This window comes from Equus caballus, chromosome 17 (assembly GCF_041296265.1).
Source record: "Equus caballus isolate H_3958 breed thoroughbred chromosome 17, TB-T2T, whole genome shotgun sequence".
NCBI classification, from domain to species: Eukaryota; Metazoa; Chordata; class Mammalia; order Perissodactyla; family Equidae; genus Equus; species Equus caballus.
This window is the reverse complement of record NC_091700.1, coordinates 39,572,023-39,595,375: the sequence shown is the minus strand read 5'-3', so window position 1 is coordinate 39,595,375 and position 23,353 is coordinate 39,572,023. Positions and strand designations below refer to the sequence as shown.

General features: G+C 40.7%; 1 protein-coding gene across 16 annotated transcripts in view; it reads right to left on the bottom strand.

Moving 5' to 3' along the window:
• Window positions 1–23,136, bottom strand: part of CKAP2 (cytoskeleton associated protein 2) — a 36,911-nt gene extending 13,775 nt beyond the window's left edge. For 2 of the 16 annotated variants that reach the window (XM_070240298.1, XM_070240291.1), the window contains exons 1-3: window positions 2,210–2,476; window positions 1,915–2,004; window positions 1,495–1,579 (exon numbers count right to left, since the gene is read on the bottom strand). Coding sequence is in view for 6 of the 16 variants with exons in the window: in XM_070240284.1 (XP_070096385.1) it covers window positions 1,495–1,579; window positions 1,915–1,945; window positions 2,330–2,443 (230 nt within the window). In the remaining 10 variants the exon portion in view is untranslated. Of the gene's footprint in view, window positions 1–1,494; window positions 1,580–1,914; window positions 2,011–2,107; window positions 2,487–2,544; window positions 4,668–20,816; window positions 21,177–22,967 lie in introns of those variants that run through there. The other 14 variants (XM_070240286.1, XM_070240287.1, XM_001488323.6 and 11 more) reach the window with 13 other exon arrangements.
• Window positions 23,137–23,353: the final 217 nt, after the last annotated feature.

The following is a 23,353-nucleotide window of genomic DNA, read 5'->3' as shown; positions in this document are numbered from 1 at the left end:
TTAACTCCATTCCTTCTTTTACATGCCATACCTAATCCATCACCAAGTCCTATCAGCACTCTCTCTTAAATAAAAGTAGAATTTGACCACTTTCTACCATGACGAAGGGTAGGAAGCATTCAGAAAGACAAAATACATCAGTAAGTAAAGTACCTAACATAAAGAAATGCAAATTAAAATGAGACCATGCAGATGGCAATGATGTTTGGAGGAAATCAGGGAAACCAGGAGAATAAAGTATTTAAAGAACCCATCCACTGGATGGAACGCCACTCAGAGATCATGATATGATAGCTACCACTTGTTGGGCCCTCACTATGTACCAGGCATAGCACAAGACATTCAGCATTTCATTTAACGCCCAAGGAACACATATTACTATCTCATTTTAATATAAGTAGACAGACTCAGAGAGGTCATGTAACTCCCCTGAGGTTCCACAGTTGTAGTGGCAGACTTACAGATTCCAGCCCCAGTCCTTATCACTCTAAAACACATGCTCTTCGATTGCAGACAAAAAGCCTGGAAGGATGCTCCTAGCACTTACCTCTAGAAAGCGCGGGGACTTTTCATTTTTTGCTTTATACACTTTCGTGGATTGTTTTTCTTTAGCCACAACCACATACAATTTTTTTTTTTTTTTTTAGATTTTTTTTTTCCTTTTTCTCCCCAAAGCCCCCTGGTACATAGCTGTGTATTCTTCGTTGTGGGTTCTTCTAGTTGTGGCATGTGGGACGCTGCCTCAGCGTGGTCTGATGAGCAGTGCCATGTCCGCGCCCAGGATTCGAACTAACGAAACACTGGGCTGTCTGCAGCGGAGCGCGCGAACTTAACCACTCGGCCACGGGGCCAGCCCCAACCACATACTATTTTTTAACTTTTAACAAAATAATACAAAAATATTCCTATGGAGGGTTGAGACTAAAACAAGTATCTCCAAACATTTGGGAGGGCTACATCCCAAAAAACAAGCCCCCCCCTCCAAGCGAGTAAAAACCTTGCCAAATTATAAAAAGACTGACCTCCGTAGCACTGCATAGACCGTAAGTCAATATTTTGGTATATACACACACTTAGCTTTAAAATTAACTATTTCCTCGTAGAGTGTGAAGTAATTCACACAAGAAACAATGACCTAATGCTGTGCCATCCAATAAGGCAGCCACTAGCCCATGAGGCTATTGAGCACTTGAAATGTAGCTAGTCTCAGCTGAGACGTTCTGATAGTATAAAATACACAACAGACATTGAAAACTTACTAGCCCCCCAATGCAAAATATCTCAGTAATAGTTTTTAAGTATTACATGTTGAAATTGTAACACAGGATATACTGGATTAAATAAAATGTTATTAAAATTCATTTCATCTGTTAAAAAAGTTTTCTAAATGTGGCTACCAGAAAATTTTAAGTTACACATGTGGCTCATATTACATTTTTATTAGACGGCTCTGATATAATTTTACAGATCTGAAATGAAAAAATCTGACCTCACCTGGATAATATCCGATTTTCCTGTTTGGATGCAAAAAAAGATTTTCTTTTTAAGAGTTGTTCCTTGAGTTTTTGTCTTCTTTGCTCTAAACAACAAAAGAGCTACAAGTCAACAGTAGTTACAACAATAACATCAAATAAATACTGACTAAATGAAGACTTTAGCTGGAAAAATGTTCTACTTGAGATCACATCTTGTACATAACGGAAAATTTCCCAATTCAGTATTGCCTGAGAAATAATCCCATTTTTACGAGACTGTTACCATAAAAGGTCCTCACAACTACTTTGCACAAGAATCATAGTCTCTACCGTGAAAAATCTGGAGAACATCATTTTCGATATACAACCGTAACTGCAAGCCAAGCTTTAAAAAACTAAATGGTAGAGATGAGGCACCGGACTCCAAGTTCTAATTTACCAGAATTGGGTTGGGTGAGAATTTCCTTCTTCTGTTTCCCACGTGTAGGGTAAAGAAATAACAATATTATTTCCAAAGAGGTAGCCAGCCCTAGATCTCCATAAAGTCAAAGGCAAAGAAGTTAAGCTTGAAGACGAGGCAACCCCACCCCTCCAGAAACCCCCTCCAGAAACCCTCTCCCGATTTAGCAGACCCGAGCACTCTGCGCAGGCGCAGTCGGCTCTCGGAGCGGACGCGGCCCCGCCCCCGCGAGCCCCGCGCCCCCAACGCCGGTCCCAGGCTGAGCCCCGCACACGTCTCCTGGCCTGGATCAACGGATTCCTCCAGGGCAGGCCCTTCGCCGGGGCCAGTGGGCAACGCCCGGCCAGGAGCGACCGCACGCTAGGCGCTCAACCCGCACGCCAGCACCACGGACCAGGCACCGCTCTGTCCATTTCACAAATGCCAAACGTGCGGCTGCGAGAGGCCGAGCGCCGCGTTCATGCTGCTCACACAACCGGTCAGGGCTGAGGCTGGTCTGCGCACCCATGGCCCTGACCGCTGAGCCCGAGCCATGTCCCCCACGCGCCCCCCGCCCTCAGGCCAACAACCTGCTCGCCGGCTCGCGCGCTCCCGCCACCGCGGCCTCACCTCTGAACGCGGACTGGGCCCTCTGACTCGGGGGCAGCTGCAGGTCGCAGGGCACGGCTGGGGTGCTCATCGCAGCTCGGGGCGCCGGGACACGGCTGCGTTTTGAGCGCCTCGACTCCCTCCACCTGAGGCCGCCGCTCGCTGCGCACGCCTCCCGCAGCTCCCTCAGACTGCGCGGCCGCCGCCTCCGCCCATTGGTGCTCAGCGTGAATTGAATGGGCCAATGACGGCAGGGGGGCGGAGCCTGGGCTGCGGTTGCCCGGGCGGGTCTTGCGTCTGCCTGGTTGGGTTAGGACGCTCTGGGCCGAGTGCCTAGGTTTTCAAACCTAAACACTCTCTCGGTCCTGGACAGGCAACGTGGGAGGAGTCGGCCAGCAGAGTCCCTGCTGTTGGAGCAGATAGGACTAGTCTCCAGACGCTCACAGTGCAGCGAGGAAGGCAGACGAGAGAAGTGTTGTTTGGCTGCGCTTCTTATTAAACATGGGCGTGTTCACTGACGAGGAGGAGGATATAAGCACTGATTACTGAGAGCACGTGTATTTCCCTTTCACAAATATTTCTTCATTGCCGCATCACAGCTCTTAAGTGAGGCGTTATCATCTCCTGATTCACAGACCAAGTGACAGGCTCGGAAGGTATTTGTCAACGTTTGCACGGCTTGCAAATGGAAAGTGAGATTAGGGTCTGTTTTCTTTTGTACTACACAATTATCAGATGCAAAAAAGAGGAGAGGAAGAGAACGGGATAAAACGAGGCTAGAACCTTCCCTTATAATCCTCCTGTGAAGATAAAACAGCGTTTGTTGTGGACATTTTGTGTTTGTGTGCTGCCATAATCTTCTGGTCTTCATGTAAAAATACCACCTTAATAAAACCCTAGCAAACACCGAATCTACAAGACAAAACGAAATAGTTCAGAGCTAGAAGGTTTTGAGGGTGGCAGTGGGGAAAGCTAGGGAGAGTTCTGGGCGGTGCCTGTCTGGTTTTGAGCGCTGGGTTCCCAGCGTTTCTCCGCCTTGCCTGGTCTCTGCAGTAAGGCTGGGCTGGACTGTTTCAGCCAGGTGTTAAGCATGGAGACAGAGAAAGGAGGATGTAATTTCTATAATTTCTATCTCTCTTGTCCAAGTCAGGTGGCCTCACAGCTGGCTCTCAACTGTGGTCAATTTTTCCCATCTTTCTCTGCTTTTTTCGTCAGGCATCTTATGGTAGCATCTTGCTAAATAAGGAAGTTAGTGTGAGATATTCTGTAGTTTTTTTCTTGATTAAATGTCCCATCTTTAGTGTAGCTTTACCTACACTCAAGCCCAACTCTGGGAGAAGCAACAGCCAAACAGCACCTAAGACATCACTGCTGTTGACATACTAATGTTAATATTGTTGATTATTTACTAAAGTTTCATCAGACGGGTTGGGTTACCAGGGATTCCCACTAAGCGACAGAGAACAGTTTAATAAAATAGAACAGTTCAAAATTGGCTCAAGAACCTCCAAAGCATTATGCGAAGTGAAAGAAGCCAGCCACAAAATGTCACACATATGGTATGATTCCATTTACATGAAATATCCAGAATAGATAAATCCATAGAGACATAACACAGATTGATGGTTGCTAGGGACTGGGGGTAGGAGGGAATGGAGAGAGGCCATTTAACCAGTGAGGGGTTTTACTTTGCAGGATGGAAATGTTTTAGAACTAGGTTAGAGGTAGTGATTGTACAACATTGTGAATATATTAATGCCACTGACTTCACTCTGGAATGGTTAGTTTTTATGTTATGTGAATTTCAATATATTTTTTAAGTGGGCATGGTAAAAAAAAAAAAAAAGGAAGTGACTCAAAGAAAACCATGGAGATCTCAATAGGCTGAGATGGTGAGCAGGAAAAACCACGAAACTGCTAGGTTGCCCAATATGGCAATTCTCCCCTAATTTCCAGACGCAGCCACTCCAAGAATGATATCTTTCTTAAGACGCTTTTTTTATATCATCGTCCCACAGTTGTTGGAGGGAGGCTTCCTTCCAGCTGTCTTCTCTAACACAGTTGATGATGAAACTGCAGCCACCTGGAATATTGATGATCAGCTTCAGTTGTTCCTCCTGTGGTCACGTGGAACAGGGCAGTACCTGTGAGGAAAGAGAGTAGGACAATCCAAGGGCTAGAAGGAAGGCAAGGACAGGATGAGGACACAAAGTCCAGGGAAGAGGGAGCCTCAAGAAAGAAGGAATGGTCCAGTGTTAGGTGCTGAAGAGGACCAGTAGGATTGAGACTGACAGGGACCAGTGGATTCAGAAGCTAGAACGTTTTAGCAAAAACATTCTGTGGTGGGGCTGGCCCCATGGCCGAGTGGTGAAGTTCACATGCTCCACTTCGGCAGCCCAGGGTTTCGCTGGTTTGGATCCTGGGTGCGGACATGGTACTGCTCATCAAGCCACGCTGAGGCGGCACCCCACATGCCACAACTAGAAGGACCCACAACTAAAAAAAAAATATATATATATATATATATATACATAAAAAAATATGTATATAAATATTTATATATATATATACAACTATGTACCAGGCAGCTTTGGAGAGAAAAAGGAAAAAAAAATCTTAAAAAAAATACAAAATTATTACTGAGAAAAATTAAAGAAACCCTAGCTAAATGGAGGGATATAATATGCTAATGGTTCAGAAGACCCTATATTGTTAAGATGTCTATTCTCTCTCCACGTTGATCTATTCAATCCCATCCTAATCAAAATCCTTGAAGGCTTTTCTATAGATATTGACAATTGAATTTTAAAATTTAAATGGAAATGCAAAGGATCTAGAGAGGCAAAACAATTTTGAAACAGAACAAAGTTGGAGGACTAACACTACCTGATGTCAAGCTGTATTATAAGGCCACAATAATCAAGATAGTGTGGTATTGGTGTAAAGAAAGACAAATAAATCAATGGAATACAATAGAGATTCCAGAAATATACTCAGGCCTCTATGGCAAATTGATTTTCTACAGTTTCTGAGACAACTCAATGGAGGAGAAGGATAATCTTTCCAACAAATGGTGCTGGGACATCTGGATATTCACATATGAAATAACCATGACCCTTACTTCACCCCTTGTACAAAACAAAACTCAAAAACAACAACAAAATAAGCCTCAAACTGAAACATAGACCTAAATGTAAGAACCCAAACTATAAGACTTCTAGAAGAAAAAGGAGAAAATCTCAGTGACTTTGTGTTAGGCAAAGATTTCTTAAATGGGAGACAACATGAGCTCTAAAAGAAACAATACACTGGATTTCATCAAAATTAAAACCTTTTGCTCTCCAAAAGTCACTTTAGAAAACAAGGCAAGCTACAGAGTAGGAGAAAATATTTGCAAAACATTTTGATAAAGGACTTTCATCCAGAATATATAAAAACTCTTACAACTCAATTTTTAAAATGTGCGAAAGAATTGTGCTTCACTAAAGAAGATGTTAGGAACTAAAAATAAGCACATGGAAATATGTTTAACATCATCAGTCATCAAGAAAATGCAATTAAAATCAGAATGAATTATCACTAACTATACACCAAGGAACTGTGACTTTCATACACTGCTAGTAATAATACGAAATGGTATAGCTACTTAAGAAAACAGTTTGTCAGGGGCCGGCCGGCGGCGTAGTGGTTAAGTTCACACGTTCAGATTCGGTGGCCCAGGGTTCGCCAGTTCGGATCCTGGGTACAGACACGGCACTGCTTGGCAAGCTATGCTGTGGCAGGCTTCTCATGTATAAAGTAGAGAAAGACAGGCACAGATGTTAGCTCAGGGCCAGTCATCCTGAGCAAAAAGAGGAGGATTGGCAGCAGATGTTAGCTGAGGGTTAATCTTCCTCAAAAAAATAAATAAATAAAACGACCCATTGGCACTTTCTTTTAAAGTTAAACATGCACTTACCATATGATCCAGCAATTCCTCTCCTAGGTATTTACCCAAGAGAAATAAAAACATATGTACACGAACATTTATAGCAGCTTTATTCATAATAGCAGAAAACAACCTAAATCTCCATCAACTAATGAATGGATAAACAAATTGTGACACAGCCATTCAATTGACTATTCTTCAGCAATCAAAAGGAACAAAATACTGATAAATGCAATAACATGGATAAAACAGAAAACACTCAGTTTTTTCCTTCCTATATAGGGAAAAACCCAGCTCTTTCCTATTGAGCTTCCTTCCTGTGTGTCTCCTTTTACACAGAACACTTCTGACACTTCTGGTCACCAAATGTGTGGAGGTTTTTCCCTGACAACAAGCAATTCTGTGACGGCAGTTGGGTGTCCTATAATTTAACTCAATTCTAACACTATCTACCTGGAGATAGTGTCAGACCCCAGAGGTTAAGTGCTCAGTCCCACAAGACTGCCCCCCTGACTCCCACCCACTTCAGATGCCATGGCAAGCCCAGGTTATCACCTTTGCTTCTGTCTGACTGGCTATAGATTGGAGGTTCCAATGACCCCCTCCTTGGGCTCGATTAATGCACTGGAGCTGCTCACAGAACTCGGAGAAGCACTTACTTATGTTTACCGTTTATTAAAGGCTATGATAAAGGATAGAGATGAACAGCCAGATGAAGAGATCCATAGGGCCAGGTCTGGGGAGGTCCTGAGAGCAGGAGCTTCTGTTCCTGTGCAGTTGGGGTGCATCACCCTCCCCACGTGGATGTGCTCGCCAACCTGGAAGCTCTCTGAACCCCTTGCTATTGGGATTTTATGAAGGCTTCCTCACGTAGGCATGATCAATTATTAACTCTATTACAGCCCCTCTCCCCTCACTAGAGAAGTGGGGGAGGGGAGCTGAAAATTCCTAGCTTCTAACCATGGCTTGATCTTTCTGGGGACCAGCCCCCATCCAGAAGACATCTAGGGAGCCTACTCAGAGTCATCTCAATAGAACAAAAGATGCTCCTAGTGCTCTTGTCACTTACGAATTTACAAGAGTTTTAGGAGCTCTGTGCCTGGAACTGGGGTTAGAGACCAATATATATTTTCTATTATCTCACAATGGATGAGTCTCAAAAACATGGCTTTACATTTAAGAAGCCAGATACAAACCATACCTTATAGATCCTTTTACATTAAACTCTAGAAAAGGCAAAACAATCGTGATAGAAAGCAGAGCAGTGGTTCTTAGGGGCCAAGAAGTTGGGGGAGGAATTGAGTGCAAAGGCCCGAGGAAACTTTTTGGGGAGATGAAAATATTCTATATAGAAAGAAAATATTCTATATAGAAGACTCTTTCAACTTGTCAAACCTCACCAAATTGCATGTCTAAAAATTGGTGAATTATATTGTATGTAAATTATACCTAAATAAATAAAAGAAGCCAAAAGAGAGGAAGGAACGAAGGAAGGAAATTGTGCCCAACTGAGCTTTTGGACAAGATTCTCAATGTGTCGAGAAAGTATTCATTTATTCCTAAGATTTTTTTAAAATTAGGGATAGATGTTGAATTGTGCCAACTGTCTTTTACTATTATTTCTTTATGATTTGATTTTTCTTCATTGATCTATTGATTGGTTAAATTTTGATAATAGATTTCCTAGTATTGAGTTGTATTTGCACTCTTTGAATAACTGCACTTGGATTGTGTTATACCATTCTTTTAATATTCTGTTTATTTGTTTTTGCTAATATTTTATGTAAGATTTTGCATTCAATTTAATATGTGACCCTTTTCTGTATACTCTCATAGTATTTCTGTTGGGTTTTGAAATCTGTTTTTCTGGCTTCACAAAGAATTTGGAAACATTCCTTCTTTGTGCTCTGGAAAAGTTTAAGTTGTAAAATAATTATGTGTTCTGTCAAGGTTTAAAAGAATTCACCTGTGAAACTGTTTGGTCCTAAAGTATTTTTTGTTTTTGTTTTTTGTAACTCTTTGATAACTTTCTCAATTTTAGGTTTTAAAAATTCTTTTCTGGGGTTAATTTGAATGTTCATCTTCTCCAAACATCCATATTCTCCAAACACCAAACACAAAGATAGCTTTCTCAATTTTAGGTTTTAAAAATTCTTTTCTAGGGTTAAGTTGAACACTCATATTCTCCAAACAGTCTTTTCAATCAGGTTTTCATATTCATTTGCATAAGGCTTTGCAAAACATCTTTTATGAGAACCACGATCATTCAGTCTGAGTTTGTGTCACTTACAGGCTCTCCATAATGGACTATGTGGCCTGTGTTTGCACACAGTCTGGGAGAAGGAATAAACATCACTCTCGCGCTTTAGATCCTTCATAGCTGAATACACTTAAGTTGAGACAACAAAACCCCAGACAAGGAATCAAGGACTTTCAAGGCGGCCCCTTCCCATCTTGGAATTTCCAAGTATGACAAAGCATTTTGTCATATTGAGTCAAAACTCACATCACAGAACTTATCACTGGGAAAGGCATCAAGAAATTAGCTGAACTAGATGAAGTGTATATACTAATGCTTTATGATACCTTTTTTTAATGACAAAAGTTTATTTTTACAAACAAAAAACTAAAGGAGCTCCACGTTGCTAAACTTAAATGAAGGGTCTTAATTTTTGCCAGTGTGAGAAGCAGGCACGAACCTGAGAAGAGGAGAAAAGAATCTCAGCATTTTTTTTTACTCCAGGGTTTTGTCATCTCAATTTGTGTGTTCAGCTGTGAAGAAACTAAAGAAGATAGTGATTTTGAGAAAATTACCATTATTGTTTTTAATCCTCCAAACTCTCCGAATAAACTTTTATCTGAGGGGACTTTGTTTAATTAGTCTCACTTTATAGCTACCAAGATGAGCAATTTTTAAATGTTCACCTTTCATCCTCTCTTCTTTCAGAAAACCACAAGGTTAAAAAGTCTATTGCCATTTCAGTATAGGGGATCTCTTAGATTTGGTTTATTTCCACACAGATGGATTTCTTTAAAAGACCCACAAAAGATGAAGGAATTTTATCAGTAAGAGGCAGAGTCTGCATCATGCAAAGGACTTGGTATTCCCATGCTGAAATCATTGATAAGTGTGCTCTTCAGGCAGTTTCTGAGCAAAGATTTGAAGATGTTCATTATCCTGCAAGTTTTGAAAGTATCTTTTCAACATTAAATCTGAAATGTGCTACTTGTTTTTGATCCATTCAAATACAACCTTAGTACTATTATTACTTATTTTTTTGCCTTTTAAGAAATGGACAAGGGCAGGCCCCGTGACGGAGTAGTTAAGTTCCTGTGCTCCGCTTCAGCAGCCAAGGGTTCACCAGTTCAGGTCCTGGGCGTGGACCTATGCACTGCTCATCAAGCCATGCTGTGGTAGCATCCCACATAGCAGAAGTAGAATGACCTACAACTAGGATATACCACTATGTGCTCAGGCTTTGGGGAGAAAAAAAAGAAGAAGATTGGCAACAGATGTTAGCTCAGGGCCAATCTTCCTCAACAAAAAGTATACCTTAAAAAAAAAAAGAAATAGAAATTACTTCTGAGCCAATGAAAAGCAAGTCCATCAAACAGCAGCACACAAGTCAACAGAAAGGAAGCACAAAGCAAGGCACAGGATCCTCCTATATTTTTGTGGATTTTTTTAAATTGACATATAACATTATATTAGTTTCATGTGTCAACATAAGATTTGATATTTGTATATATTGCAAAATGATCACAATGTCAATTAACCTACTAATCTAATCTGTGACCATGTATAGTTACATTTTTTTCTTGTGATGAGGACTTCTAAGATTCACTCTCTTAGCAACTTTCAAATATACAATACGGTTTTATTAACTATAGTTCCCATGTTGTACATTACATCCCCATGACTTGTTTATTTCTAACTAGAAGTTTTTATCTTTTGACCCCCTTCACTAATTTCACCCTCCCTTGCATTCCCACGCCTCTGGCAACTACCAATCTGTTCTCTGTATCTATGAGTTTTTTTTTTAATTCCACAGATAAGTGAGATCATACAGTATTTATCTTTTTTTTTACTTTTTTCACTTAGCATAATGCCCTCAAGTTCCATTCATGTTATTGAAAATGACAAGATTTCATTTTTTATGGTTGAATAATATTCTATTGTATATATAGACCACATCTTTATCCATTTCTCCATTGAGGGACACTTAGGTTGTTATCATATCTTGACTATTGTAAATAACGCTGCAATGAACATGGGGGTGCATATATATTTTTAAATTAGTGTTTTCATTTTCTTTGAATAAATACTCAAAATTAGACTTGCTGGATCATATGGTAGTTCTATTTTTAATTTTTTGAGGAACCTCCATGTTTTCCATAGTGGCTGCACCAAGTTACATCCCACAAACAGTGCACAAGGGTTCCCTTTTCTCTACATCCTCACCAATACTTGTTATTTCTTGTCGTTTTGATAATAGCCATTCCGACAGGTGTGAGGTGATATCTTATTGTGGTTTTGATTTGCATTTCCCTGATGATTGGTGATGTTGAGACTCCTTTCTTTTTTAACGAAAATAACAGTGTTTCCTGGAGGCAAAAACACATCATGATCTTACCTGAGAACTGGAGTTCCAGATAAGATACAAACTATGATGATCTGTACGGTCTTATAACAACAACAACAACAAAATGCCCAGTACATACTTTTAAAAAGTCATAATGTGGAACAATTTTAAGTAGCAATAATAGCAGTATATGGACAACTTGTTTTAAACATTTTACTATTCTTACAAAAGAATATCATAATTTTTAAAATTACATTTTAGAAGGGGAATAAAATGCCTACAGAAAAACAAAACTCAAAAATTAAGCTTAACTTCTAGTATCTCTAGCTTATTTCCTCATACCTCTGCTCTGGTTTTGGTCTCAAAGTTTATGAGCTATGATATATAAGATACTTAGCTAGAAAGGTCTATAACCTGTGAGATATATATATAGCTTTGGTCATGGGATTGCATTCTAGGGCTTTCTCTCCCATAGGAGTTCCTTCACAGGAAACAGGGAATCCTGCACCATTTTCCCCACATACAGTGGGAAGCTCAGAAAACAGAGTCCACCCATGTATACTTTTATTATCTCTTGTCTCTTTAGGAATCTGACCATAGTGGATAGTCTTAATCTTGATCACTGAGGAAGAGAAGGTCTTTCTCTTGTCCCTGCTGGCTTCTCAGCTGTCCTTCTCCCTGGCTTTCATCTGTGGATATTTCTCCCAAGTCACGGATCTGAGGAATCCTGACACCCCGGTCTATTGGATTTCAACATCTTCCTGCTTTGTTAGATGCTGTGATGGTTAATTTCATATGTCAACTTGGCTGGGCCACAGGGTGCCCAGATATTTGGTCAAACATTACACTGGGTGTTTCTGTGAGGGTGTGATTAACATTTAAATTGGTGGACTTTGAATAAAGCAGATTGCCTTCCATAATGTGGGTGGGCCTCATCCAATCAGTTGAAGGCCTGAATAGAACAAAAAGCTGACCCTCCCTGCCCCACCCAGCAAGAAGAATTCTGCAGCAGATGGCTTTCAAAGTCGAACTAGAATATCTTCTCTTCTTAGTTCTCCAGACTGATGAACCTGATGGCCTTTAGACTTGAACTGCAGCCTTAGTTCTCCTGGGTCTCTAGCCTGCTCACCCATCCTGCAGATTTTGGACTTGCCAGCCTCTATAACTACACAAGCCAATTCTTCATAATCTTGCTCTCTCGCTTATTGGTTCTGTTTCTCTGGAGAACTCTGACTAATACAGATGCCCTGTTCTCTTTTCTGGATGGATCCTCAGGCAGGTGCTCTGGCCTACTCCAGTCTCATTTCTTGGCATAGCTGAGACACATGGCATTTCTCCTTGCACCAACCTGAAACAGAAAACCCTTGTACAGCTGTCTGTCCTAGCCACTGTCATATGTCAGTCTTCTTATTTGTTTGCTACAGATTGTATGCCCTCAGGGGCAGGAAGCATACCTTATTTTCATGACCCCACTGCCCAGCATTTTGATCATGGCAAAGTCCAGGAAAAAGCTGCACAGTTCTGCATAAGACTAGGACACTTACGTCACATGATGTTACTTTTAATAGGAAAAAAGACAAAAAATTATAATCGAATTAAAAAATCAGGAAATGACAGTAAATTGTAATATGCAATGATGGCATATTACAGTGATTAAAATGTCAAATAACTTTTAGTGATATGGGATATGGTCATGTGAGAAATATGGAATACAGAAGAGAAGGGTCAGAAATAGACCAGAATACACACAGGATTTTAGAACATGATAAAGGCGGCAATTTAATTCAGTGGAGAAAAGATGATTTCTGTGCATTGAAAAGAGTGCTGCTTTTCTCATAGAGCCTGTGCTACAGACCCCTGATGCCATGATTAGGGGAGATGTGGAGCCCCAGGAGCAGAGAGGGGGTCTGCCCTCCACCCCTCTGCCCACATGGGCAGGCAGCTTTGGGACTTGAAAGGCTGGAACCAGGGTGAGGGAAGTGGCCTGACTTGTATGGCCTGGCCTCACTTTTATTGCCCTAATCCTGGCCCATTGGATCCTGCCTTTATTTAAAATGGATATTTTGTTCAGCTTGGATTTTTGAATTAATTTTGATTTTTTAAACATATTGCTTTAAAATATTATTTATCTTAATCATTGCGTTTTTTGGGCACCACTTAAATTTTGCACCTGCTTCCCTCATTCCCTCACCCTAGTCCCAGCCCTGTCCAACTTGGGAGAAACCAGTGGCTTCTCTTACCAGCAGCAGTGGAGAGGAGTCGAAACACCAGAGCAGGGCCTGACACACAGTGGGTACTCAACACGTGTTTTTTGAATATTTGTTGAATGAGCGAGGAGGCTGACACTGACAGGCCTGACTTGAAGTGACTCAGAAGAGAGGTTTTCAACTCACTGACCTAATCGCTCCTGGTCCCCTGGGAAATACCACCTGTCGAACCACATCATGTGAGATCCTAATAGGCTGGCCTGCACTGGTGCTGGGGGACCTCACATACAGTGAGAGACAAAGGCAAAGTGAGCATAAGACACTCAAGGAAAGAGCAGCTCAAGGGAGAAGGAACATGATGAATTAGAACAAGAGGCTACTGTGGAGCGCAGCACTCAGGGATGTAACAGAAGAAAACTTTATTAAAAATGTAATGAGAATTCTAAGTAGATGTAATTAGAAGACTCACTCGAGTGTTTCTAGAACTTAAGGATATTCTAGAACTTAAAACATTTTTCTCAATTAAAAAATTCAACAGAGTTGGAAAAGTGAACAGTCCCTGTTAAAAACACAAATTCAAGGAGTGATATCATTATCATGGCAGAGTGAGCTCTCCACTTAAATTCTCCCCTCTAAGATACAAAGAAAAGGACATTCATAAACCAACAGAGGACATCCACACAACACAAAAGACATCTGAGAGACCCATGCAGCCATACTTCTGAAGGTGGAGGTGCTGGAGCCCCTCTGAGGAAATGGAATGAGGTAAGAAGAATCTTCTCTTCTTCACAAAGGGCAGCAACCCAGGCCCTGTGCATAGCTCTGAGAGGAAAGGGGGGAGGGGGCAGTCCTCCACAGCCCATCACTCTCTGAGGTCCCTCACAGCCCACGGGAAAGCTCCCACACAGAGGTGGCTAGCTATCGTGGGGGTGTCTTCATCAAGCTAACACCCCAGGAAAGCAGATAAAGAGGGAAGAGCAAGAAGCCCCCTGGGATTGCACAGGAGAAAGAAAGCACCCCTCCCCCTGCTGGACACCCCAGTTCAGCAGCTCCAGAAAAGCAGCAGCTGGGTGCTTAGCCACAGATCATGGCAGGCTCAGAATACACAGCTCTTGACCCCCACTCAGTGGTGGCAGGTGGAAGCAGTGATCAAATACCACCACTATGCGGAAGCACAAATCCAGGCTGTCAGGCAGTATGAAAAAATATATTAACTCTCCAGACCAGAAGAAAAACAATGATAAGTACCCAGAAATCAATCCTGAAGGCATAGAAATCTATAATCTAAGTGACAAAGAATTCAAAACAGCTATCATAAAAAGACTCAACAAGTTACAAGAAAATGCAGATAGACAGTTCAATGAATTCAGGAACTTCTTCACAAAAAAGATTGAAACTATAAAGAAAAAACAATCAGAAATATTGGAGGGGATGGCCTGGTGGTGCAGTGATTAAGTGCACACATTCTGCTTTAGCGGCCCAGGGTTCACCAGTTTGGATCCTGGGTGTGGACATGGCACCGCTTGGCAAGCCATGCTGTGGTAAGCATCCTATATCTAAAGTGGAGGAAGATGGGCACAGATATTAACTCAGTGCCAGTCTTCCTCAGCAAAAAGAGAAAGATTGGCAGCAGTTATCTCAAGGCTAATCTTCCCCCTGCAAAAAAGAAATATTGGAGACGAAAAACAGAATGGATGAAACAAAGAAGAATATGGATTCTCTGAACAATAGAGCTGATATTATGGAGGAATGAATCAACAATATTGAGGACAGAAATATAGAAATGCTCCAGATGGAGGAAGAGAGAAAACTAAGCCTAAAAAGAAATGAAGAAATTCTCTGAGAAATATCCAACTCAATTAGGAATTGCAACATAATGATCATAAGTTTTCTAGAGGGAGAAGAGAAGCAGAATGGAGCATAACACTTGTTCAAAGAAATAATAGCTGAGAACTTCCCAAACCTGAGCAAGGAGCTGGAAATACAAGTGAAAGAAGCCAATAGATCTCCTAAAAGACCTTCTCCAAAGCATATAGTAGCGAAGCTGGCAAAAGTCAGTGACAAAGAAAACGTATAAGTGCAGCAAGGCAGAAGAAAATAACTTACAAAGGAACCTCTATCAGGCTTTTAGTGGATTTCTCAGCAGAAATCTTACAGGCTAGGAGAGAGTGGAATGATATATTCAAAACTCTGAAAGACAAAAACTTTCAGCCAAGAATACTTTATCCAGTGAAAATATCCTTCAGATATGGTGGAGAAATAAAAACTTTCCCAGATAAACAAAAGCTAAGGGAATTCATTGCTGCTAGACCCCCGACAAGAAATCCTCAAGAAGGCCCTCAGGCCTGGGGAAAAAAAAAAAAAAAAGAAAGAGGTTACAAAGCCCTGAGGAAAGAGATAAATAGGTAGACAAAATCAGAAAATTGTAGCTATCCATAAGAACAGGTTAGCAAACACTCAAGTATAACGATAAAGATAAAGGGAAAGAAAACACCAAAAATAAATATAATCTTGTCATTTTAACCACAAATTCACAACGTAAGATGTGACAGAAACAACTGAGAAGGAGATGAGGAAAGAGAGGGAATCGGCTTAATCTAAGGAAGTAAGAGGTTATCAGAAAATGGACTATCTCATCTATGAGATTTTTCATAAAAACCTCATGGTAACCACTAAACAAATAATTAGACAGAGATACAAATAATAAATAAGGAGAAAATGAAGAAAACCAGCATAGAAAACTACCTAACCAAATTGGTAGTCCGAAACACACGGGATGAGAAACAAAGGAAAAGCAGAAGAACCAAAAAATGAGCAATAGGGGCTGGCCCGGTGGCGCAGCGGTTAAGTGTGCACGTTCCACTTCTCAGTGGCCCGGGGTTCGCCGGTTTGGATCCCGGGTGCGGACATGGCACCGCTTGGCACGCCATGCTGTGGTAGGCATCCCACAGATAAAGTAGAGGGAGATGGGCATGATGTTAGCTCAGGGCCAGGCTTCCTCAACAAAAAGAGGAGGACTGGCAGTAGTTAGCTCAGGGCTAATCTTCCTCAAAAAAAAAAAAAGGGCAATAAATTAGTAGCATTAAGCCCTCATATAGCAATACTCACTCTAAGTATAAATGGACTGAATTCTCCAATCAAAAGACACAGAGTGGTGAGATGGGTTAAAAAACAAGATACAACAATATGCTGCCTCCAGGAAACACATCTCAGCTCTAAAGACAGGCTCAGAGTGAAGGGATGGAAGAGATACTCCAAGCTAATGGCAAACAAAAGAAAGCAGGTGTTGCCATACTTGTATCAGACAAAGAAGACTTCAAGATAAAACAGGTAAAGGGGCCGGCCCCGTAGCCGAGTGGTTAAGTTCGCGTACTCTGCTGCAGGCGGCTCAGTGTTTCGTCAGTTCGAATCCTGGGCGTGGACATGGCACTGCTCATTGAGCCACGCTGAGGCGGTGTCCCACATGCCACAACTAGAACGACCCACAACGAAGAGTATACAACTATGTACCCAGGGGCTTTGGGGAGAAAAAGGAAAAAAAAAAAACGATAAAACAGGTAAATAGAGACAAAGAGGGGCAGTATATGATGATAAAAGGGTCACTCCACCAAGAAGACATAACACTTATAAATATCTGTGCACCCAACACAGGGGCACCAAAGTACAATCAGCAACTATTAACAAGAGGAGATATTAACAATAATGCAATAATAGTAGGGGACCTCAACACTCCACTCATATCAATGGATAGATCATCCAGACAGAAAGTCAACAGGAAACAGTGGAATTAAATGAAAAACTAGAGCAGATGGACTTAAATAGATATATATATAGAACACTCCATCCAAAACCCAGCAGAATATACATTCTTCTCAAGTGCACACGGAACATTCCCAAGGTTAGACCATATGTTGGGAAACAAGGCAAGCCTCAATAAACTTAAGAAGACTGAAATAATATCAAGCATCTTTTCTGACCATAATACTATGAAACTAGAAATTATCTATAAGAAAAAAGCTGAGAAAGGGACAAAGATGTGGAGACTAAACAACATGTTACTGAAAAACCAGTGGATCACTGAAGAAATTAAAGGAGAAATAAAAAAATATCTGGAGACAAACGAAAATGAAAATACATCATACCAACTCATGTGGGATGCAGCAAAAGTGGTCCTAAGAGGGAAATTCACCACAATACAGGCACATCTTAATAAACAAGAAAAATCTAAAATAAGCAATGTCAAACTACACCTAACAGAATTAGAAAAAGAAGAACAAAGCCCAAAGTCAGCAGAAGGAGGGAAATAATAAAAATCAGAGCAGAAATAAATGAAATTGAAACAAAAAAGACAGTAGAAAGGTTCAATGAAACCAAGAGCTGGTTCTTTGAGAAGATAAACAAAATTGACAAACCCTTAGCTAGACTCACTAAGAAAAAGTGAGAAACCTCCAATAAATAAAATTAGAAATGAAAGAGGAGAAATTACATTGCATACCACAGAAATACAACAGATTATAAGAGAATACTATGAAAAACAATATGTCAACAAATTGGACAATCTAGAAGAAATGGTTAAATTCTTAGACTCTTACAACCTCACAAAGCTAAATCAAGAGAAAATAGATAATCCAAATAGACCAATCACAAGTCATGAGATTGAAATAGTAATCGAAAACCTCTTAAAACATAAAAGCCCAGGATCAGATGGCTTCTCTGGAGAATTCTATCAAATATTCAAAGTAGATTTATTACCTATCTTTCTCAAACTATTCAAAAAAATTGGGGAAGATGGAACACTTCCTAACACATTCTATGAGGCCAACATCGCCCTGACACCAAGGTCAGACAAGGACAAGACAAAGAAGGAAAATTACAGGCCAATATCACTGATGAACATAGACGCAAAAATCCTCAACAAAATATTGGCAAGCCGAATACAGCAATACATCAAAAAGATCATACACCATAATCAAGTGAGATTTATACCAGGGATGCAGGGATGGTTCAACATTCACAAATCAATCAATGTGATACACCACATCAACAAAATGAGGAATAAAAACCACATGATCATCTCAATAGGTGCAGAGAAAGCATTTGACAAGATCCATCATCCATTTATGACAAAAACTCTTAGCAAAGTGGGGATAGAAGGAAAGTACCTCAACATAATAAAGGCCATATATGACAAACCCACAGCCAACATCATACTTAATGGGGAAAAACTGAAACCCATTCCTCTGAGACCAGGAACAAGACAAGGGTGCCCACTCTCACCACTCTTATTCAACATAGTACTGGAGGATTTGGCCAGAGGAAGTAAGCAAGAAAAAGAAATAAAAGGAATCCAAATAGGAAATGAAGAAGTGAAACTCTTGCTGTTTGCAGATGACATGGTTTTATATGTAGAAAATCCTAAAGAACCCATAAGAAAACTATTATAAATAATCAACAACTACAGCAAAGTTGCAGGGTACAAAATCAACTTACAAAAATCAGTTGCATTTTTACACTCTAATAACAAACTAACAGAAAGAGAACTCAAGAATACAATCCCATTTACGATCACAACAAGAGAATAAAATATCTAGGAATAAATACAACCGAAGAGGCGAAAGACCTATACAAGGGAAAACTATAAGACATTACTGAAAGAAATCGATGGTGACATAAAGAAATAGAAAGATATTCCATGCACATGGATTGGAAGAATAAACATAGTCAAAATGTCCACACTACCTAAAGCAATCTACAGATTCAATGCAATCCCAATCAGAATCCCAATGATGTTCTTCACAGAAATACAACAAAGAATCCTAAAATTCATAATGAGCAACAAAAGACCCTGAATAGCTAAAGCAATCCTGAGAAAAAAGAACAAAGCTGGAGGCATCACAATACCTGATGTCAAAATATACTACAAACCTATAGTAACCAAAACAGCATGGTACTGGTTCAAAAACAGGTACACATATCAACAGAACAGAATTGAAAGCCCAGAAATAAAATGACACCTCTACGGACAGCTAGTCTTTGACAAAGGAGCCAAGAATATCTGATGGCGAAAGGAAAGTCTCTTCGATAAATGGTGTTGGGAAAACTGCACAGCCACCTACAAAAGGATGAAAGTAGAGCATGATCTTTCACCATATATAAAAATAAACTAAAAATAGATCAAAGACTTGAAGGTAAGACCTGAAACCATAAAACTTTTGGAAGAAAATATAGATAGTACACTCTTTGACACTGGTCTTAAGAGGATCTTTTTGAATACCATGTCTACTTGGACAAGGGAAACAAAAGAAAAAATAAACAAGTGGGACTTCATCAGACTAAAGAACTTCTGCAAGGCAAAGGAAACCAGGATCAAAACAAAAAGACAACCTAACAATTGGGAGAAAATATTTGCAAATCATATATCTAACAAGTGGTGAATCTCCATAATATATAAAAAACTCACACAATTGAACAACAAAAAAACAAACACGCTGATCAAAAAATGGGCAGAGGATATCAACAGACATTTCTCTGAAGAGGACATACAGATGGCCAATAGGCACATGAAAAGATGTTCAACATCACTAATCATCAGGGAAACGCAAATCAAAACTATACTAAGATATCACCTTACACCTGTTAAAATGGTCATAATCACTAAGACAAAAACTAACAAACGTTGGAGAGGTTGTGGAGAAAAGGGAACCCTCATACGCTGCTGGTGGGAATGCAAACTGGTGTAGCCACTATGGAAAACAGTATGGGGATTTCTCAAAAAATTAAAAACAGAAATACCATATGACCCAGCCATCCCACTATTGGGTATTTATCCAAAGAACTTGAAACCAACAATTCAAAGAGACTTATGCACCCCTATGTTTGTTGCAGCATTATTCACAATAGCGAAGACATGGAGGCAACCCAAGTGCCCATTGACTGATGAATGGATAAAGAAGATGTGGTATATATACACAATGGAATACTACTCAGCCATAAAAAAGACAAAATTGTCCCATTCACCACAACATGGATGGACCTTGAGGGTATTATGTTAAGCAAAATAAGCCAGACAGAGAAAGACAAACATCATATGATTTCACTTATACGTGGAAGATAAACACACAGACAAAGAGAACAGTGCAGTGGTTACCAGGGGGAAGTGGGTTGGGAGGTGGGAAAAAAAGGTGAAGGAACACACTTACATGGTGACTGAAAAATAATAATGAACAACTGAAATTTCATAATGTAAACTATTATGACTTCAATTTAAAAAATCATGTTCTAGATGAATATTTAGTAACCTAAAAATTTACAAAAACAACACAAATTCAGCCCAAAAATATACAGAAATCTCTCTGATGAGGGAAAAAATAGGGGTCATGGGAGACAGATACTTCTGAAAGGCTTATAATACGCAAGTAATCAAAGGTCCCAAAGGGGCAAAAAAGAACACATAGACCAGAAGTAATAATCAAATAAATAATAGAGGAATACTTTTCTGAAGAGGACAAAAAATTGAGTCTTCACATTGAAAAGCATCCTGAACTCACAAGCAGCACAATGAGAAAGGATACACACCTAGAATCTTTCACCTGGTGAAATTCCTGAACCTCAAGGATGATGAGAAAATCTTACAGGTTCCAGGCAGAAAGAACAGGTCACCTCCAGAGGAAGTAATCGTCCAGCGCTGGGCTTGCTCACAGCCTTCTCTGCCTCTCTCAATCCATGGTTTGGAAAGACCACGTGCCTAAGGAAATCCACATCTCTCCTACTCCCCCAGTCAGTGTTGCCGCTGCAGTATCCGCACTCTGGTTTCACTTTAATTGCATGTTAGGAAACTTCCGGTGAGTCAGGCACTCAGACTGTCATTGCCTAGTGCATTCACACCTCCTCTCTTCTCTCTTCTCTTTCGGAACTTTGCTTCCTCCTCTAAGAAAACTAAAACAATCCAGAGAATTTGTCCAGATTCCCACCACACAATCTACCCACCTCTCAGCATCTGCACCACATATTCTGCTCTCCTCTGATTTTAGCAATATCTCTGATCCTCTCTCGTGCACTCTCTCTCACTTACGGAAAGACATCACTCAAGCAAGCCTCCCCCCTCTCTCATATCTGATCATTTTTTTGCCTTCGATAATGGCTATCAGCATTCAAATATATTATTATTTCTTCCACCTTGAAAACCAACCAACCAACCAACCAACCAACCAACCTCCCTCTCAACCTTATTTCCCCTTCTTGTTACCAATCCATTTCTTTGCTCTCCTTTGCAGCAACACTCCTCAAAGCAGTTGTCTGTATTCCCTGTCTACAATTCCTCTCCTGTTTTTCTCTTCTAAAACAACTCCATTAAGACTTTGTCTTCCACCGCTCCATCGACCCACTGTTGTGAAGACCACCAGCAACTTCATGTAGTCAACGCAGTGATCAGTCCTCAGTCCCCACAGCACTTGACCCCACAGTCCACCTTTCCTTTTCCCTGTTTCCTCTCTTTACTTGGCTTCCAGGATGCCATGCTCTCCTGGTTGTCTTCCTGCCTCACTAGTGGCTCCTTCCCCATCTCCATTTCTGCGCCTCTTTTCCTGACCAGTGTTAATTTGGTCTAAATTAATATTCCTATTCTCCTAAGTGAAGGCTGTCCAAGTTTATATAGTGTTAGCCATTCTTCAGGACAATGATTTTCTTTTGATTAAAAGGTATGGAGAAATCGCCACATCAGCAAATGAAAAAAAGAAACAAGAATCAAATAATTGTCAAGTAGCAAAAAATAACAAAAATGATAATGTCTAATGTAGCCAGGGTTACTTGGTTTGTGTCATTGCAAATAATCAATAATCATTCTATTGTAAAAGGAAAGGGGAAAGAGAGTTTTATTCAAGCCAAACTGAGGACTATAGCCTGGGAGCCGCAGCCCTTGCAAGGAAGAAGGTGCTCCGGAAAAGAATGATTTTCAGCATAGTTCTATACCATTTCCAAACAAAGAGACATACACCAAGCATGACAGGGGTACATTCTTTCAAGAGTTCAAGTAGATATTTTGTTACAAATTAGCATGTACACAGTAGGTCAACACGACCCTGGAATCATGTTGGGAGACTTATCTTGAGAGAATGTTGGCAACATAGGAAAGGAGGCATCAATTCATGTCTTTAGAGTATATTCTTCACTTAGGATAAGGATTAAAGCAGATGTACAATGAATATTTGACAAGCCACAAGTCAGGCCTTTTGGTTCAAATAAAATTTCAAGTTTACACCAGAATGGCTTCCCCATACACCTCAGTATATAACAAATTTTTTTATATCACTTTGGAAAAGACCAATTTGCTGGTGGCACTGCCTCCTGGTTAAATAAGTCCCCAGTGTGTAGCAGGCTCTCTAAAGTGTGTACAAACTCTTTAAAGCGGTAATTCTATTTTGAAAAGACACTCTAAGAAAATAATCCAAAAGGGAAAAAAATATATCAGTTACAGAAGTACCAATATAGGTGCTCCATTTATAACGCAAAATTTATGAATAAAATGACAGAGGCAGTGGCAGACGCCTGGCAGGTGGGAGAGGCCACCATGGACGGGTGTGTGGGGACCAACCTACAGGTAAATTATGGGAGCTTTATACATTGAAATACTGTCTAGAGTAAATTCATGAGGTCTGTGTTAACATTGGAAATGTTTTAAACGAAAGTGATCTGAATGGAAAAAAAGGGGAGGCACAAAATAGTACTTACCTACTGATTGCAGGTGTGTAAAAACAATTCAGGCTATAAATGTTCACTTGGAAAAAAATTATTTACAGCCTTCAATGAAGATGGCAACATGCTGGGCACTGACAAGAGAAAGGCACAGACATACAGGAATAACGCGCAACAAGGAAGTTCAAGCTGCGGTCTGGGCTCCCTCAAAGGCCCTGTTAAGCTCTCAACTGGACATAGGGCGTGGTGGACGCCAGGGGGCGCTCCAAGCACGTCTCCACGTCCCTGGGGCCCTCGGGGCCGCGCGCGCTCCCCAGGGCGCTCCGGGCGCGCCGCATCCGCTCCCGGCTCCGTCCCTGCCGCCTGCCGCCCGCCGCCAGGGGGCGCCGCAGGCTGCCCGGCGCTCGGCTCGCCGCCCCGGA